The following is a 13,649-nucleotide window of genomic DNA, read 5'->3' as shown; positions in this document are numbered from 1 at the left end:
CGTCTGAAATATTCCTGCATCCGTCATCAATATCTTGGTTTTGTGTACGCTCATTTCTTGCTGTACTTTAAGTATTACTAAGGTTTATTTTTACTTATAACTATGTTATATGTTTATGTGTTCTTTATAAAGGTATAATCATGTACAAATTATGATTCATTGTTTTGTTCCATACTTGCTACATATGCTTTAGTTCTCAAGTTATGTATCATGTCTTGTTTCATATATCAAAATGTTTTGAATTCACGTTAAGTGTACTCTACTTAAGTGACTTTAGAGTTATTGTGATTTATAATGATAATACATAGCTTTACTTGCATCTAACCGAGATTCCATCATAATCCTGAAAACTATGCTGATAAACATGATGTATCAACATTACTTTGATTGAGTTTCTTAAAGTTGCTGTATCGTTAGAATGTTAGAAATATATACAAACATTTATGTAAATACGGGTTCCAATAACCAAGAAATTTAAGGAAAGTAATGTAATTTGCTAGAGAAAGTATAAAAGCATTAAGAGTGTTCATACTATACTAGTATATTTTTACCAATGATTACAGTGTTCTGAAATTCATTCGTGTGCTGCTTATTTTGAGAATGTTTATGCTTATTGAGAGCCATAGTTATGTATAACAAATTGTGTAAGATAATACATTTGTGTTTATAAGTTGAAAGTTGACACTTGAAGTTTGTTACAGGTGTTAAAGTTTATTATTGTCTAGACATGTTTTGAATGTTTTATGGCTTTAACATGTTGTTTTATAGAGCTCTTTCAACGGAAACAAAACACAAAATTTATAAAAGGCATATTGATTCTGTTTAAAACCATTATGCTTCATATTTTAATATCTCACATTATGTGAAGTATAATGTATATCATCTATAAAGTTGAATCTTTTGTGAACAGCTGTGTCTAGCAACAATTTTAATCTTTAAATGCAATACAGGCATTGCAGTAACCCTTTTTTCTACCCTTCATGATTCTTTCTTGTTGATAAGTGGTAAATTATTGAGCGTTTGCACATATCATATAGTAAAATACACTTTGTATTTAAATATGTTTGTATTTTAATATATTGTTGTATGAAACCAAGGATAATGTAATTATGTTCCTTATAGATTGTTTACCATTGAACTAGCTTTTCTTAAAAGGTAAATAAGGTATTGAAAAGGTATTCATACTGTGCCCTATACCATTAAGGAAGTGAAATAAGGTTGAATTGTGGAAGAAAATATCAGACAAACAACCTTAATGATATGTCATTCGATATGCCACTGAATAAGGCTTACGTGCAATACTGAAAGGCAAATAAAGGCAATTGAAATATCATCAGCTTGTCAAACCCTGTATCTAAGAGCTATAAATATTTACTCAGTGTCTTGTCGATATGGAAAAAAATGTTTTACCCTTTTAAAATAGAAACCATGTTTTAGAGATACACTATCACAAATTAACTGTTTTGACCTATTTTCTTGTCTAAGAATCAGCTCATTTTGGCATCAGTGCCTTCAATTTAGTCAAATACGATAACTTACATTGGTATTTGCCCTACATTGTCAGCAAATCAGAGGCGCTAGATTTTTAAAAAGTTCAGTTTATTATTTGTGTCAGAAAAATCGTTACTTATTGCTGAAGACAACTCTTCATGAATAAGTAAATTGCTAAAACTGCGCATGCGCATGCACATATATTTACGCCTACTGTTTGCATGTGCAAAGGCGCGATTTCAGCGTCAATGCTGATTTAAATTACCTCACACTATCTTGCAGAGATTGACAGGTCTTTTTGACAGGAGCACGGATTCAGTTTAAAGCTGATCTATTTCATTGAGGAAGTAATATGATATGCTAACAATCTGTAGTCAACTACGCATTCTTTATGTACTATTGAAAGGAATGTAAGGGGGCTCCCCACAAAGAGATGAGCCTCTGAGAAGAGCTCATTCAATTTGAAAAAAATATACCCCATGCTATAACAAGGTATAGAGGTGATCGTTTTTGGTATTTGTTCGGCATTTAATAAGCTCTTTATCAAAAAACATGATGAAACAGATTTCAATCAAGCTATTCTTTGCCCCTTACATAAAATACATATGTATGTGCGTGTGTTTTACTGTCTCTGTCAAATGTATATACATATTCATTACACGTTGTGCTGTACGTTGAGCCTTTTACTTCGGTTAAGAGTATAGTTCCTGTTTTAATTACTTTCATCAATTAAAGCACTAGAGCTTTTTATTATAATGAATATAGTTTTGGGTGCTATTATGTTTGTGTTCATTGCGCCATAGAAACATGTATCTGTGTCCTTACGTACTATGTTTGTTTAATGACGTTCTCAGAGACATAGAAACATGACGCACTCTGGAATATCACTTCAGTTGATTAATTTTCTAATTTATGATATTATTATCATCTAATTGTCTGCTCATGTGTTCAACCAATGTTAACTTTTTAAAAGATGTGTATGTTTTGGCAATTTAAAGTTTGTATATTGCATATGTATCTGTATATTAAAGTGTTGGTAACAGCTTAATATGATTGTTCGACGTTAGGTTAGATTTTAAAATAAATAATGTTATATTGGCGTCTACACTCGAGTAATGCCTCATATGTTATGTTGGCGTGTACACGTGAGAAGTGACTCATATCTTATGTCTACGTGAGAAGTGGCTTATATATTATGTTCACGTGTATACGTAAGAAGTGGCGTATATGTAATGTTGACGTTTATACGTAAGGAAGTGGCACATATATTATGTTGACGTATACACGTGAGAAGTCTCTCATATGTTATGTTGACGTGTACACGTGAGATGTTCCTCAATTGTTATGTGGGCGTGTACACGCGAGAAGTGGCTCATAAGTTATGTGGACGTGTACAGGTAAGAAGTGGTACATATGATATGTTGACGTGTACAGGTGAGGAGTGGCTCATATGTTATGCTGACGTGTACACGTGAGAAGTGGCTCATATGTTATGTTGACGTGTTCATGTGAGAAGTGGCTCATATGATATGTTGACGTGTACACGTGAGAAGTGGCTCATATGTTATGTTGACGTGTACAGGTGAGAAGTGACTCATTTGTTATGTGGGCGTGTACAGGTGAGGAGTGGCTCATATGATATGTTGACGTGTACAGGTGAGGAGTGGCTCATATGTTATGTTAACGTGTACACGTGAGAAGTGGCTCATTTGTTATGTTGACGTGTACAGGTGAGAAGTGGCTCATATGATATGTTGACGTGAACACCTGAGGATGGACTCATTTGTTATGTGGACATGTACCCGTGAGAAGTGGTTCATATGTTATGTGGACGTGTACAGGTGAGAAGTGGCTCATATTATATGTTGACGTGTACATGTGAGAAGTGGCCCATATGTTATTTTGACGTGTACACGTGAGGAGTGGCTCTTATGTTATGTTGACGTGTACAGGTGAGAAGTGGCTCATATGTTATGTTGACGTGTACCCATGAGAAGTGGCTCATATGTTATGTTTACGTGTACCCGTGAGAAGTGGCTCATATGATATGCTGACGTGTACACGTGAGAAGTGGCTCATATGTTATGTTGACGTGTACACATGAGAAGTGGCTCATATGATATGTTGGCGTGTACACGTGAGGAGTGGCTCATTTGTTATGTGAACGTGTACAGGTGAGAAGTGGCTCAAATAATATGTTGACGTGTACACGTGAGAAGTGGCTCATATGTTATGTTGACGCGTACAGGTGAGAAGTGGCTCATATGTTATGCTGACGTGTACACGTTAGAAGTGACTCACATGTTATGTTGACGTGTACAGGTGAGAAGTGTCTCATATGTTATGTTGATGTGTACACGTTAGAAGTGACTCACATATAATGTTGACGTGTACACGTGAGAAGTGTCTCATATGTTATGTTGACGTGTACACGTGAGAAGTGTCTCATATGGTATGTTGATGTGAACACGTGAGAAGCGGTTCATATGTTATGTTGACGTGTACATGTGAGAAGTGGCTCATATGTTATGTTGATGTGTACACGTGAGGAGTGGCTCATATGTTATGTTGACGTGTACACATGAGAAGTGTCTCATATGGTATGCTGATGTGTACACGTGAGAAGCTGTTCATATGTTATGTTGACGTGTACATGTGAGAAGTGGATCATATGTTATGTTGATGTGTACACGTGAGGAGTGGCTCATATGGTATGTTGACGTGTACACGTGAGAAGTAGCTCGTATAGTATGCTGACGTGTACATGTGAGGAGTGGCTCATATGTTTTTTGGACTTGTACACGTGAGAAGTGGCTCATATGTTATATGGACGTGTACACGTGAGAAGTAGCTCGTATGCTAGGCTGTCGTGTACACGTGAGAAGTGGCTCATATGTTATGTTGACGTGTACACGTTAAAGGTGGCTCATATATAATGTTGACGTGTACACGTGAGAAGTGGTTCATATGTGATGTGGACGTGTACAGGTGAGAAGTGGATCATTTCTTATTTTGGCGCGTACACGTTAGAAGTGGCTCATATGTTATTCTGACGCGAACACGTAACAAGTAGCTGGTATGTTATGTGGACGTGTACAGGTGAGAAGTGGCTCATATGTTATGTTGACGTGCACACGTAAGAAGTGGTTTATATCTTATGTTGGCGTGTACACGTGAGAAATTTTCATATATTATGTTGGCGTGTACACGTGAGAAGTGGCTCATATGTAATGTTGACGTGTACACGTGAGAAGTGGCTCATATGTTATGTTGACGTGTACACTTGAGAAGTGGCTCATATGTTTTGTTGACGTGTACACGTGAAAAGTGGCTCATATGTTATGTGGACGTGTACACGTGAGAAGTGGCTCATATGTAATTTTGACGTGTACACGTGAGAAGTGGTTCATATGTTATGTTGACGTGTACAGGTGAGAAGTGGCTCATATGTTATGTTGACGTATACACGTGAGAAGGTGTTTATATCTTATGTTGGCGTGTACACTTGAGAAATTATCATATATTATGTTGGCGTGTACACATGAGTAGTGGCTCTTATGTTATGTTGACGGGCACACGTGAGAAGTGGCTCATATGTTATGTTGACGTGCACACGTGAGAAGTGGCTCATATGTTATGTTGACGTGTACAGGTGAGAAGTGGCTCATATGATATGTTGACGTGTACACGTGAGGAGTGGCTCATTTGTTATGTTGACGTGTACACTTGAGAAAAGGTTCATATGTTATGTGGACGTGTACAGGTGAGAAGTGGCTCATATGTTATGTTGACGTGTACACGTGAGAAGTAACTCGTATGTTATGTTGACGTGTACACGTGAGATGTGGCTCATTTGTTATGTGGACGTGTACAGGTGAGAAGTGGCTCATATGTTATGTGGACGTGTACAAGTGAGAAGTGGTTCATATGATATGTTGAGGTGTACAGGTGAGAAGTGGCTGATATGATATCTTGACGTGTACAGGTGAGTAGTGGCTCATATGATATGTTGACGTGTACACGTGAGAAGTGGCTCATATGATATGTTGACATGTACACGTGAGAAGTGGTTCAAATGATATGTTGACGTGTACAGGTGAGAAGTGGATCATATGTTATGTTGACGTGTACAGGTAAAAAGTGGCTCATATGATATGTTGACGTGTACACGTGAGATGTGGCTCATATGTTATGTTGACGTGTACACGTGAGAAGTGGTTGATATGTTATGTTGACGTGTTCACTTGAGAAGTGGCTCATATGTTATGTTGACCTGTACATTTGAGAAGTGGTTCATATGTTATGTTGACGTGTACCCGTGAGAATTGGCTCATATATTATGTTGACGTGTACACGTCGGGACATAGTTCACAACCTCTGTGTATTGACCTAAATCTACTTGCCTTGATCCCTCCTATCAGATCTTCAGCCTGAGTATCCTGCTGTGAAGTTTTGGAGGTTTCATTATAATATTTGACCCTGAATGGCCATAAGCCAGTAAACCAATATACAGGAAATTGGCCCCTACACCAGTGCAATTAGCAGAAGATGCACAGCAGGGGATTATCACACCAAACATTCCTTAAACTATGTATTTAAGGTGCTTGAAAACTTGAAACTTGTTATATCTATAAGATGATAAATTAATGCGTTTTTTTTAGCCTAACATGAGTTTGTGAGGTACACGAATTAAATATTTTATGATTGTTTTTTTAGATAAAACGGAAGCAGAATCAATGAAACTTTGCAATGTTTAAGAGATAATATTCAACGGTTGATTTTATAAAAGAATAAATATGTAACTAGCCACACTTATAATTACTTGCTTTCATCTTAACCTTGGATACCATGACAAACGGTGTTTATTATTTTGTTTCAATATTTATTCTCGGTCATAAAAATGTTAGTGAAATGTGAAACTATAAATTCAGAGTGCACTGGCGTTCCAACATTTATGCGTTTCGAGACGAAGGTCTTTCAAATATAAAGGTACTAAACAATGCAATAGCAAACTGTATGGACATTTTATATACGTACATCTTTCACCTGAGAGTAAAGGTAAAGCAAAGGTTCGTGTACTGTTGCCACTCTAAAAATACCCTTGTGTAGACGTATAAGAACTATAAAACAGTGTTTTACTGCAGGACAGAGAACTTACCTAGTGATCTGATAGGCTATGTAAAAAGAATGCTTGTTTAAAGCAACCACTGAGTATTTACTCATATGAGACCATCGTACCCTTTCGCCCGAAAAGAACACAATCGCATTTTGGGTGATTTTTGCAATCATCGTTCATTTGCACGACATATTTTTTTTCTTTTCAAAACTATAGTCAATCTATCTTTGATCAATAAGTGTGTCAGATAGCTTGAGATATCGCATACTCTAATATCATACCTGTAACCGTTTGTCGACTAATAGCTATCTCAGTGGGAATTATTTCGACAGAGGGTGTTTGTCTTAGACCATAGGTGGAAGTATCGATCAGAGAAGAGCGATAAGAAACATTGTAATCATATGTACATAATGCGTATAGTGTTGTATTGAGTTTAAAAACAATAATCTTATGTAATAAACTACTTGCAATTATTTGTTAATAGATTTCGTTTATACTTTAGGACTAATGAGCATGAAGTGAAAACGATCTCGGAGCCTTTCTTATTTTTAATATAAAAGTGTTTCTGACCGATACTGTTACCTATGTCCAATACTACGTTGTGAGGAAATCCTCCGAGATTTGTTGAGTCATAACAAAAAATGTACATGTATATCTGACGGTTAATATTGTCGCGGGCATAAACTATTGTAACTTCTTTTGTCTATTGTTGCATTTATATGCCCAGCTTTGCAAATATATCAGTGTTGGCAAATTACCCCTGGTTTTTTTAACGTCTTTATGTAGTGGCGATTAATAAGAATGAATGATTTTAATTGAACGCCAATTAATAGTTTGTATAAAGGAAGTACATTTGACACAATCACATTGATGAAACTTTCGTTTTGGAAAAATGATAAAGGAATGTTTGTGCCTGTTACAAAACATTACTTCATAACTGTACTAGTTCAGAGTTGTTTCATTTTAAAACAAAAGATTCAATAATGTGTATAAATGATACCGTCAAATGTACCAGCTGAAAGAAGGAGTAAGATAGCTTTAATGCAATGTTTTTTAAAGTTTTAGCACTTCATTTTGATAGGATATGATTCAATGTTTGCAATTCAATTTTTATCACATGAAATACCCACGGGGGAATTTTCCCCGACCCCTGAATGGTATACACCCTAGCAGTAAGGTCAATACGCACATCAGCAAAGTTTCATCCACCATTAGCGTGCAACTTTTGTCTGATCGAAAAGGGAAACGTTGTAGAACCAATGGGAGGTGGAATGATGCGGTGGTGCTGTGTAACACATGTCGACAACACCAGTGTGTGGAGTGCTCAATCAAGTATATAATAAATGACACAATCTATAAATATTTAGTAAAATACAACATTCTTCCGGACCCCGAACCAACACTAATCCCTGTTTTGCAATGACGGAAAAAATCATACGCGCTTTTATACTACGTTGATCTGAGTAAATATGTAATACAAATGTAATAAAATGATAAACAATACACCAATAATTGTATAAATTATATTGGAATAAAGTTTCAAAATGGCAAGAAAGTTTGAATAACATATGGGAGATTATGTTCATATAGGGCGATTTTGTGCGTCTTTGATGAAAAGACAAGCATATTTACGTTTTGAATGTCATAATAACTGTAACGTCACTTTAGGCAAAAATTGTCTGTATGTATTGCTTGCATAACAGGTGATACGAAAATGTAGACAACCAAGCGTGTTATGCATACCTCTTTCATAAAAGTTTGCTGGCTGTGAACCAATTTCTTATCTCAATATTGATTTGCGCATACTAGTATCGTAAAACCTTTTATTTGTGATAAGAAGGACAAATATTACTTAAGAATTTGATATTGTTAATCATTATTGCGTTCGGGAGTGCGATGTACACATCATCCATATATACGTTAAATATGTTTCTTGTCAAACACACTTTATGGTGAAGATATGGCTGAAGGCTTCCAAACAACTGTACACGATCAAGTCGGCGGAAGGTCTCCAGACGCGTATCAAACATGTGCCGACGACAACGTTCCCGGTCGGAAGGGGAAACGTTGTGATCCCTGTAGAACCAACGGGAGGTGGAATTATGCGGTGGTGTTGTGTAAAACCTGCCAACAACACCAGTGTGAGGAGTGCTCAATGAACCACTCCTTGAATGACATCATGGTTGGACACGATCTACAAGGTTTGGAGGAAGATGACCAAAGGAAAATATGCACCAAACACAAGCAGGATTTAAACATATACTGTGTAGATCACGATGAAATGTGCTGTGGACTCTGTGGTGTAATGTACCATAAGCAATGCACTAAAGTCACTGATATCAAATCAGGTATGAAAATATCGCTTGCAAATTTACATGGCAGATGTGAATATATTGACAAAGGTGATGAAAAACGAATCCAAGCTTACCGCAGCCAGGTGAAAGTCATTTCCGAACAAATCGATATCATGAAAAATGAGATAGATAAACTGTTTGATGATTTCAAGTGCAACGTTGTTCATAGTACCCGTGATGCAGTCAAGACTGAATCAAAGAAAATAGATGAAGAGAAAATAGTTCGAACGGCAATTACTAAAGATACTGATACAACATTAGCTACAAACATTGACGATTTCAATAGAATTCGTTTGTTTACCAAAAAGATAAGACAACACAAAAATGCGATTTCAAAACAAGAGTCCGATAAACATGTTCTGGATTTCATTTTCGAATTCAACAAGACACTGCTTTCTTTCATACAAAGCGGGGATGACATCGGTTCACTCCACATCGAGAAGACGTTCACCAAGGCAACATCCGGGTCGTTTGTACGTCCTTTTATGTTACGTTTGTTGGCGTCTAGGAATTTTTTGAAGCAGGGTGAAGATGGTGATAGAGAACCTCTCATATCCGGTCTAGACTTCCTTCCAGACGGCAGAATTGTAGCTGTCGATAATTGGAACCACAGGCTTATAGTGACTGATCAGCAGCTAAACAATCTGGCTACACATCTCCTTGCTTCAACACCACAAGACATTGTCACAACTAGTGATCAAAAAGTTGCTATTACCACCTGTAGTGACGGTAAGATCTTAAATTTTAATATAAACGCAGATAACACAATCATCGAATTACCTTCTTTTCACTGCAATCGTGATTACGAGAATATATCCACCATGCCGGGAGATTGGTTTTGTGCCACCACATTCAGACACAAGTACCCTGTGAGCAAGGTTTCCGGCACTTTAGGGGAGAAGGAGTTTGAGCCCAATCTTCCAATGAAACAGTTGAAATATAATGAAGCCGTCACTACATACATTCAAAACCGTCAAATTGTGGTTCTCATTGACTTTTCTGATAATTCTATTAATTTTCACGACGTAAGCGGCAACACCGTTATTACCATAGTAAGAAGACACGCCAGCATCCAGATACCTCGTGGTGTCTGTGTAGGTCCCGGGGACTGCGTGTTTGTGTGTAGTCAGAACACTAACTCTATCGTGCAATTGTCTCCCACTGGAAGATTGATTGGATCTTGTAAAGTGGAGATGAGCATGCCCCGTTGTGTTGCTGTGTCCAAGGACGGTACAAAGCTTGTGGTGTCGAACAAGGTCAAAGGGAACACAAAACTTCAGATTTATGAATTGCAATAAAACTACCCAGTACAGTGATATTCTTATTTAACGAAGTGAAATAATTTAATTCCTTATTCTGAGGTATACATCCTATATAGTATCCCAGACATATTTATAACAGATGAGATGTAAACCTTGTTGTTTAATAGCAAATATCTAACTACTTGAATGAATGTGTTGCTTCAATACATGCTTCCTTTTCACGTTGACTGTCTATATTGTTAAATTGTTATAATAACTGTTGGTGTTGGTAGTCCAAACCGATTGACTGTACTTAATATGTTCGTGATAAATGGTTGAATAGCTTTGTATGTGTTATTCGTGGAGTAGCCATCGGATATCTTATAATCGTTATTATCAATACACTATTGTATCTGTAGTTCGATATACATTTATTACAATTACATTCTGTAATTATATTCATATTTATGAAGCATCTTAAAGCTGCCCTATCACATATTAACCGTTTTACAGTTTTTGTTTTGTATTTGAATGAGCAAATATTTACGTAAGTATCTGCCAATCAGTGATAAAAGACTGCTGACAAAAGATCAGATCGCAGATTTTCATATTTCCGTTCGAAAATTAATGATTTATGGCTAAAACCCTTACTAACGGTCTTATATGACTGGTTTACATGCATTGTTGCATGTATTAGCTAGTTCATATACAAAAACTAAAATAATTGTCAAAACTTGCAATCTGTGAGCGTGCAGCTTTAAATTAAGTTTTTTTTTATTATTACACCTTAATATCTACAATTTCGAAGGTTTTTTCCACATGTACATTATGTTTTGCTCATACATATATAGCTTTACCTTCTAATAAATAAACAACATAATGTGGTGTTTTTATAACCGCACAACATTTGATAATACTCGATTAGTGTATGAGTGGTAAAATAATTCTGTTACACGGCCACTTTAGTAATACTTGATATTATTAATCGTGATTACGACATTTGGAAATAATGGTATGTGTTCCGGACATTCTATGGGCTTGGTCTGGTTTAAAATAGTTTAATAGGTCAACGCCTCAGGTCAAAATACATTGAAATAATTCAATTGAGACCACATTTCTACCCGATGTTAATGAACCAAAAAATGTTCATTTATTTTGGATCAAGTATGAACATGAGCCATGCCTTATTATGACAGTAGTTTGCAATAACCACCGATGCATGCTTGAATATTTACCCTTTGCAACGTCGGTACAGATATAAGTGTGACTTTAATCGGTTATTCTTATGAACATTATATTGATCCCAAATTATAAGTGGGACTGTTTGTATTTTTTAGGGCTTAACAACCACTTACTGATTCATTGGGGTATGGGGCGGGCACCCCCCCCCCCACCTTAGATACCTTTTTGTTTTTTAATGATCACATGGTGAAAAACGTTCGGACAACAATTCGATGAACAGCAATGCTAATAACAGGGAGGCATTCGTTACAGCGGCGTACGCCTTAGTCAGCGGGGCTAAAATGCGAATACCGGGAAGGCATCGTTACAGCGGCGTACGCCTTAGTCAGCGGGGCTAAAATGCGAATACCGGGAAGGCATCGTTACAGCGGCGTACGCCTTAGTCAGCGGGGCTAAAATGCGAATACCGGGAAGGCATCGTTACAGCGGCGTACGCCTTAGTCAGCAGGGCTACTATGCGTATACCGGGAAGGCATCGTTACAGCGGCTTACGCCTTAGTCAGCGGGGCTAAAATGCGAATACCGGAAGGCACTCGTTACAGCGGCGTACGCCTTAGTCAGCAGGGCTACTATGCGTATACCGGAAAGGCATCGTTACAGTGGCGTACGCCTTAGTCAGCGGCGGGGCTAAAATGCGAATACCGGAAGGCACTCGTTACAGCGGCGTACGCCGGAGTCGGCGGGGCTAAAATGCGAGCACCGGGAAGGCACTCGTTACAGAGGCGTACGCCGGACTCGGCGGGGCTTAAATGCGAATACCGGGAAGACACTCGTTACAGCGGCGTACGCCGGAGTCGGCGGGGCTACAATGCAAGTACCGGGAAGGCACTCGTTACAGTGGCGTACGCCGGAGTCGGCGGGGCTTCAATGCGAGTACCGGGAAGGCACTCGTTACAGTGGCTTACGCCGGAGTCAGCGGAGCTACAATGCGAGTACCGGGAAAACACTCGTTACAGAGGCGTACGCGTGAGTCGGCGGGGCTTTAAATGCGAATACCGGGAAGGCACTCGTTACAGCGGCGTACGCCGGAGTCAGCGGGGCTACAATGCAAGTACCGGGAAGGCACTCGTTACAGTGGCGTACGCCGGAGTCGGCGGGGCTACAATGCGAGTACCGGGAAGGCACTCGTAACAGTGGCTTACGCCGGAGTCAGCGGAGCTACAATGCGAGTACCGGGAAAGCACTCGTTACAGTGGCCTACGCCATGCCGGAGTTAGCGAGGCTACAATATGAATAACGGATAGGCACTCTTATTATTGGCGAACGCCGGAGAAAGCGCGGCTACAATATGAATAGCTTGTAGGCACTCTTTACAGTGGCGTACGCCGGAGACAGCGGGGCTACAATACGATTATCGGGAAGGCACTCGTTACAGTGGCGTACGAAGGAGGCTTAACTACGAATTGCGGGAAACTGTCGATTCTACAGTTTTCACTAGGATTTGGGTCATCCTTATACTGTGATTATTTTAGATTAATTTACATTAGACGTTACTTCAAAGTGTAAAGCACCCTCGAGAATACTTACACATAAATTCTGTAATTACACCAAGCCATGCGATCATACATTCCTATATATGTATATACATGTACATCTATGAGTACCATGCATTCGGTCATTTAATAGTTTATCGTGGTGTTTCGTAAATGGTTTAGAAAATGTTACTTAAATACGAAGAAAGAGACAGTGAAACCCGCCGACATTTTCAAGATGTCTTTGTGACGTTATTTTTATTTTACAACCGCTGTAACGAGTTGTGTTACTCTATTGTAAAATGTTATATTATATAATCATTAACATCTTAAGTGTATATTTTGTCAGGTTCGTCCTGTTTGATACGGTCCATCGTCTTCGCTTCATATAATAAGCACATTACTCATGAGCGCAGCACACGAGCGAAAGAAATCTGCCCTATTGTTCTATGGCAATAAAACGTACGTACTGAAACTATTATCTCAGTCATTGAAGTTGCAAATTAAAGCAAATATACGTATTACCTGCTTATTCGCATGTTTACTTTTTCGTACTTTTAACGTTGCATTGGAGACAATGAGTTGTGTGGATTTTTTTTTATTTTCCGCGCCAAATTTATTATAAAAACTAACATTTAGTTCCCCTTCTTACCATTGAAGTTTACGAACAGATACTTATTATATGTCCCATGAATATACAGACAGCCATCGATGAAGCGACACTATATCATAT

The 13,649-nt window shown here is 38.1% G+C and overlaps 2 protein-coding genes across 2 annotated transcripts in view; both read left to right on the top strand.

Annotated features, from left to right (window-relative positions):
• Positions 1–13,649, top strand: part of LOC128219362 (uncharacterized) — a 34,362-nt gene that overhangs the window by 4,478 nt on the left and 16,235 nt on the right. The window lies entirely within an intron of this gene.
• On the top strand, positions 8,568–10,259 carry LOC128219363 (uncharacterized). Its single transcript, XM_052927170.1, has one exon. It carries the CDS (start codon positions 8,568–8,570, stop codon positions 10,257–10,259), a length of 1,692 nt encoding a protein of 563 aa, XP_052783130.1.

Source organism: Mya arenaria, chromosome 15 (assembly GCF_026914265.1).
Source record: "Mya arenaria isolate MELC-2E11 chromosome 15, ASM2691426v1".
Lineage (NCBI taxonomy): Eukaryota > Metazoa > Mollusca > Bivalvia > Myida > Myidae > Mya > Mya arenaria.
The sequence above is the reverse complement of the archived record's forward strand: the minus strand, read 5'-3'. Positions and strand labels throughout refer to the sequence as shown.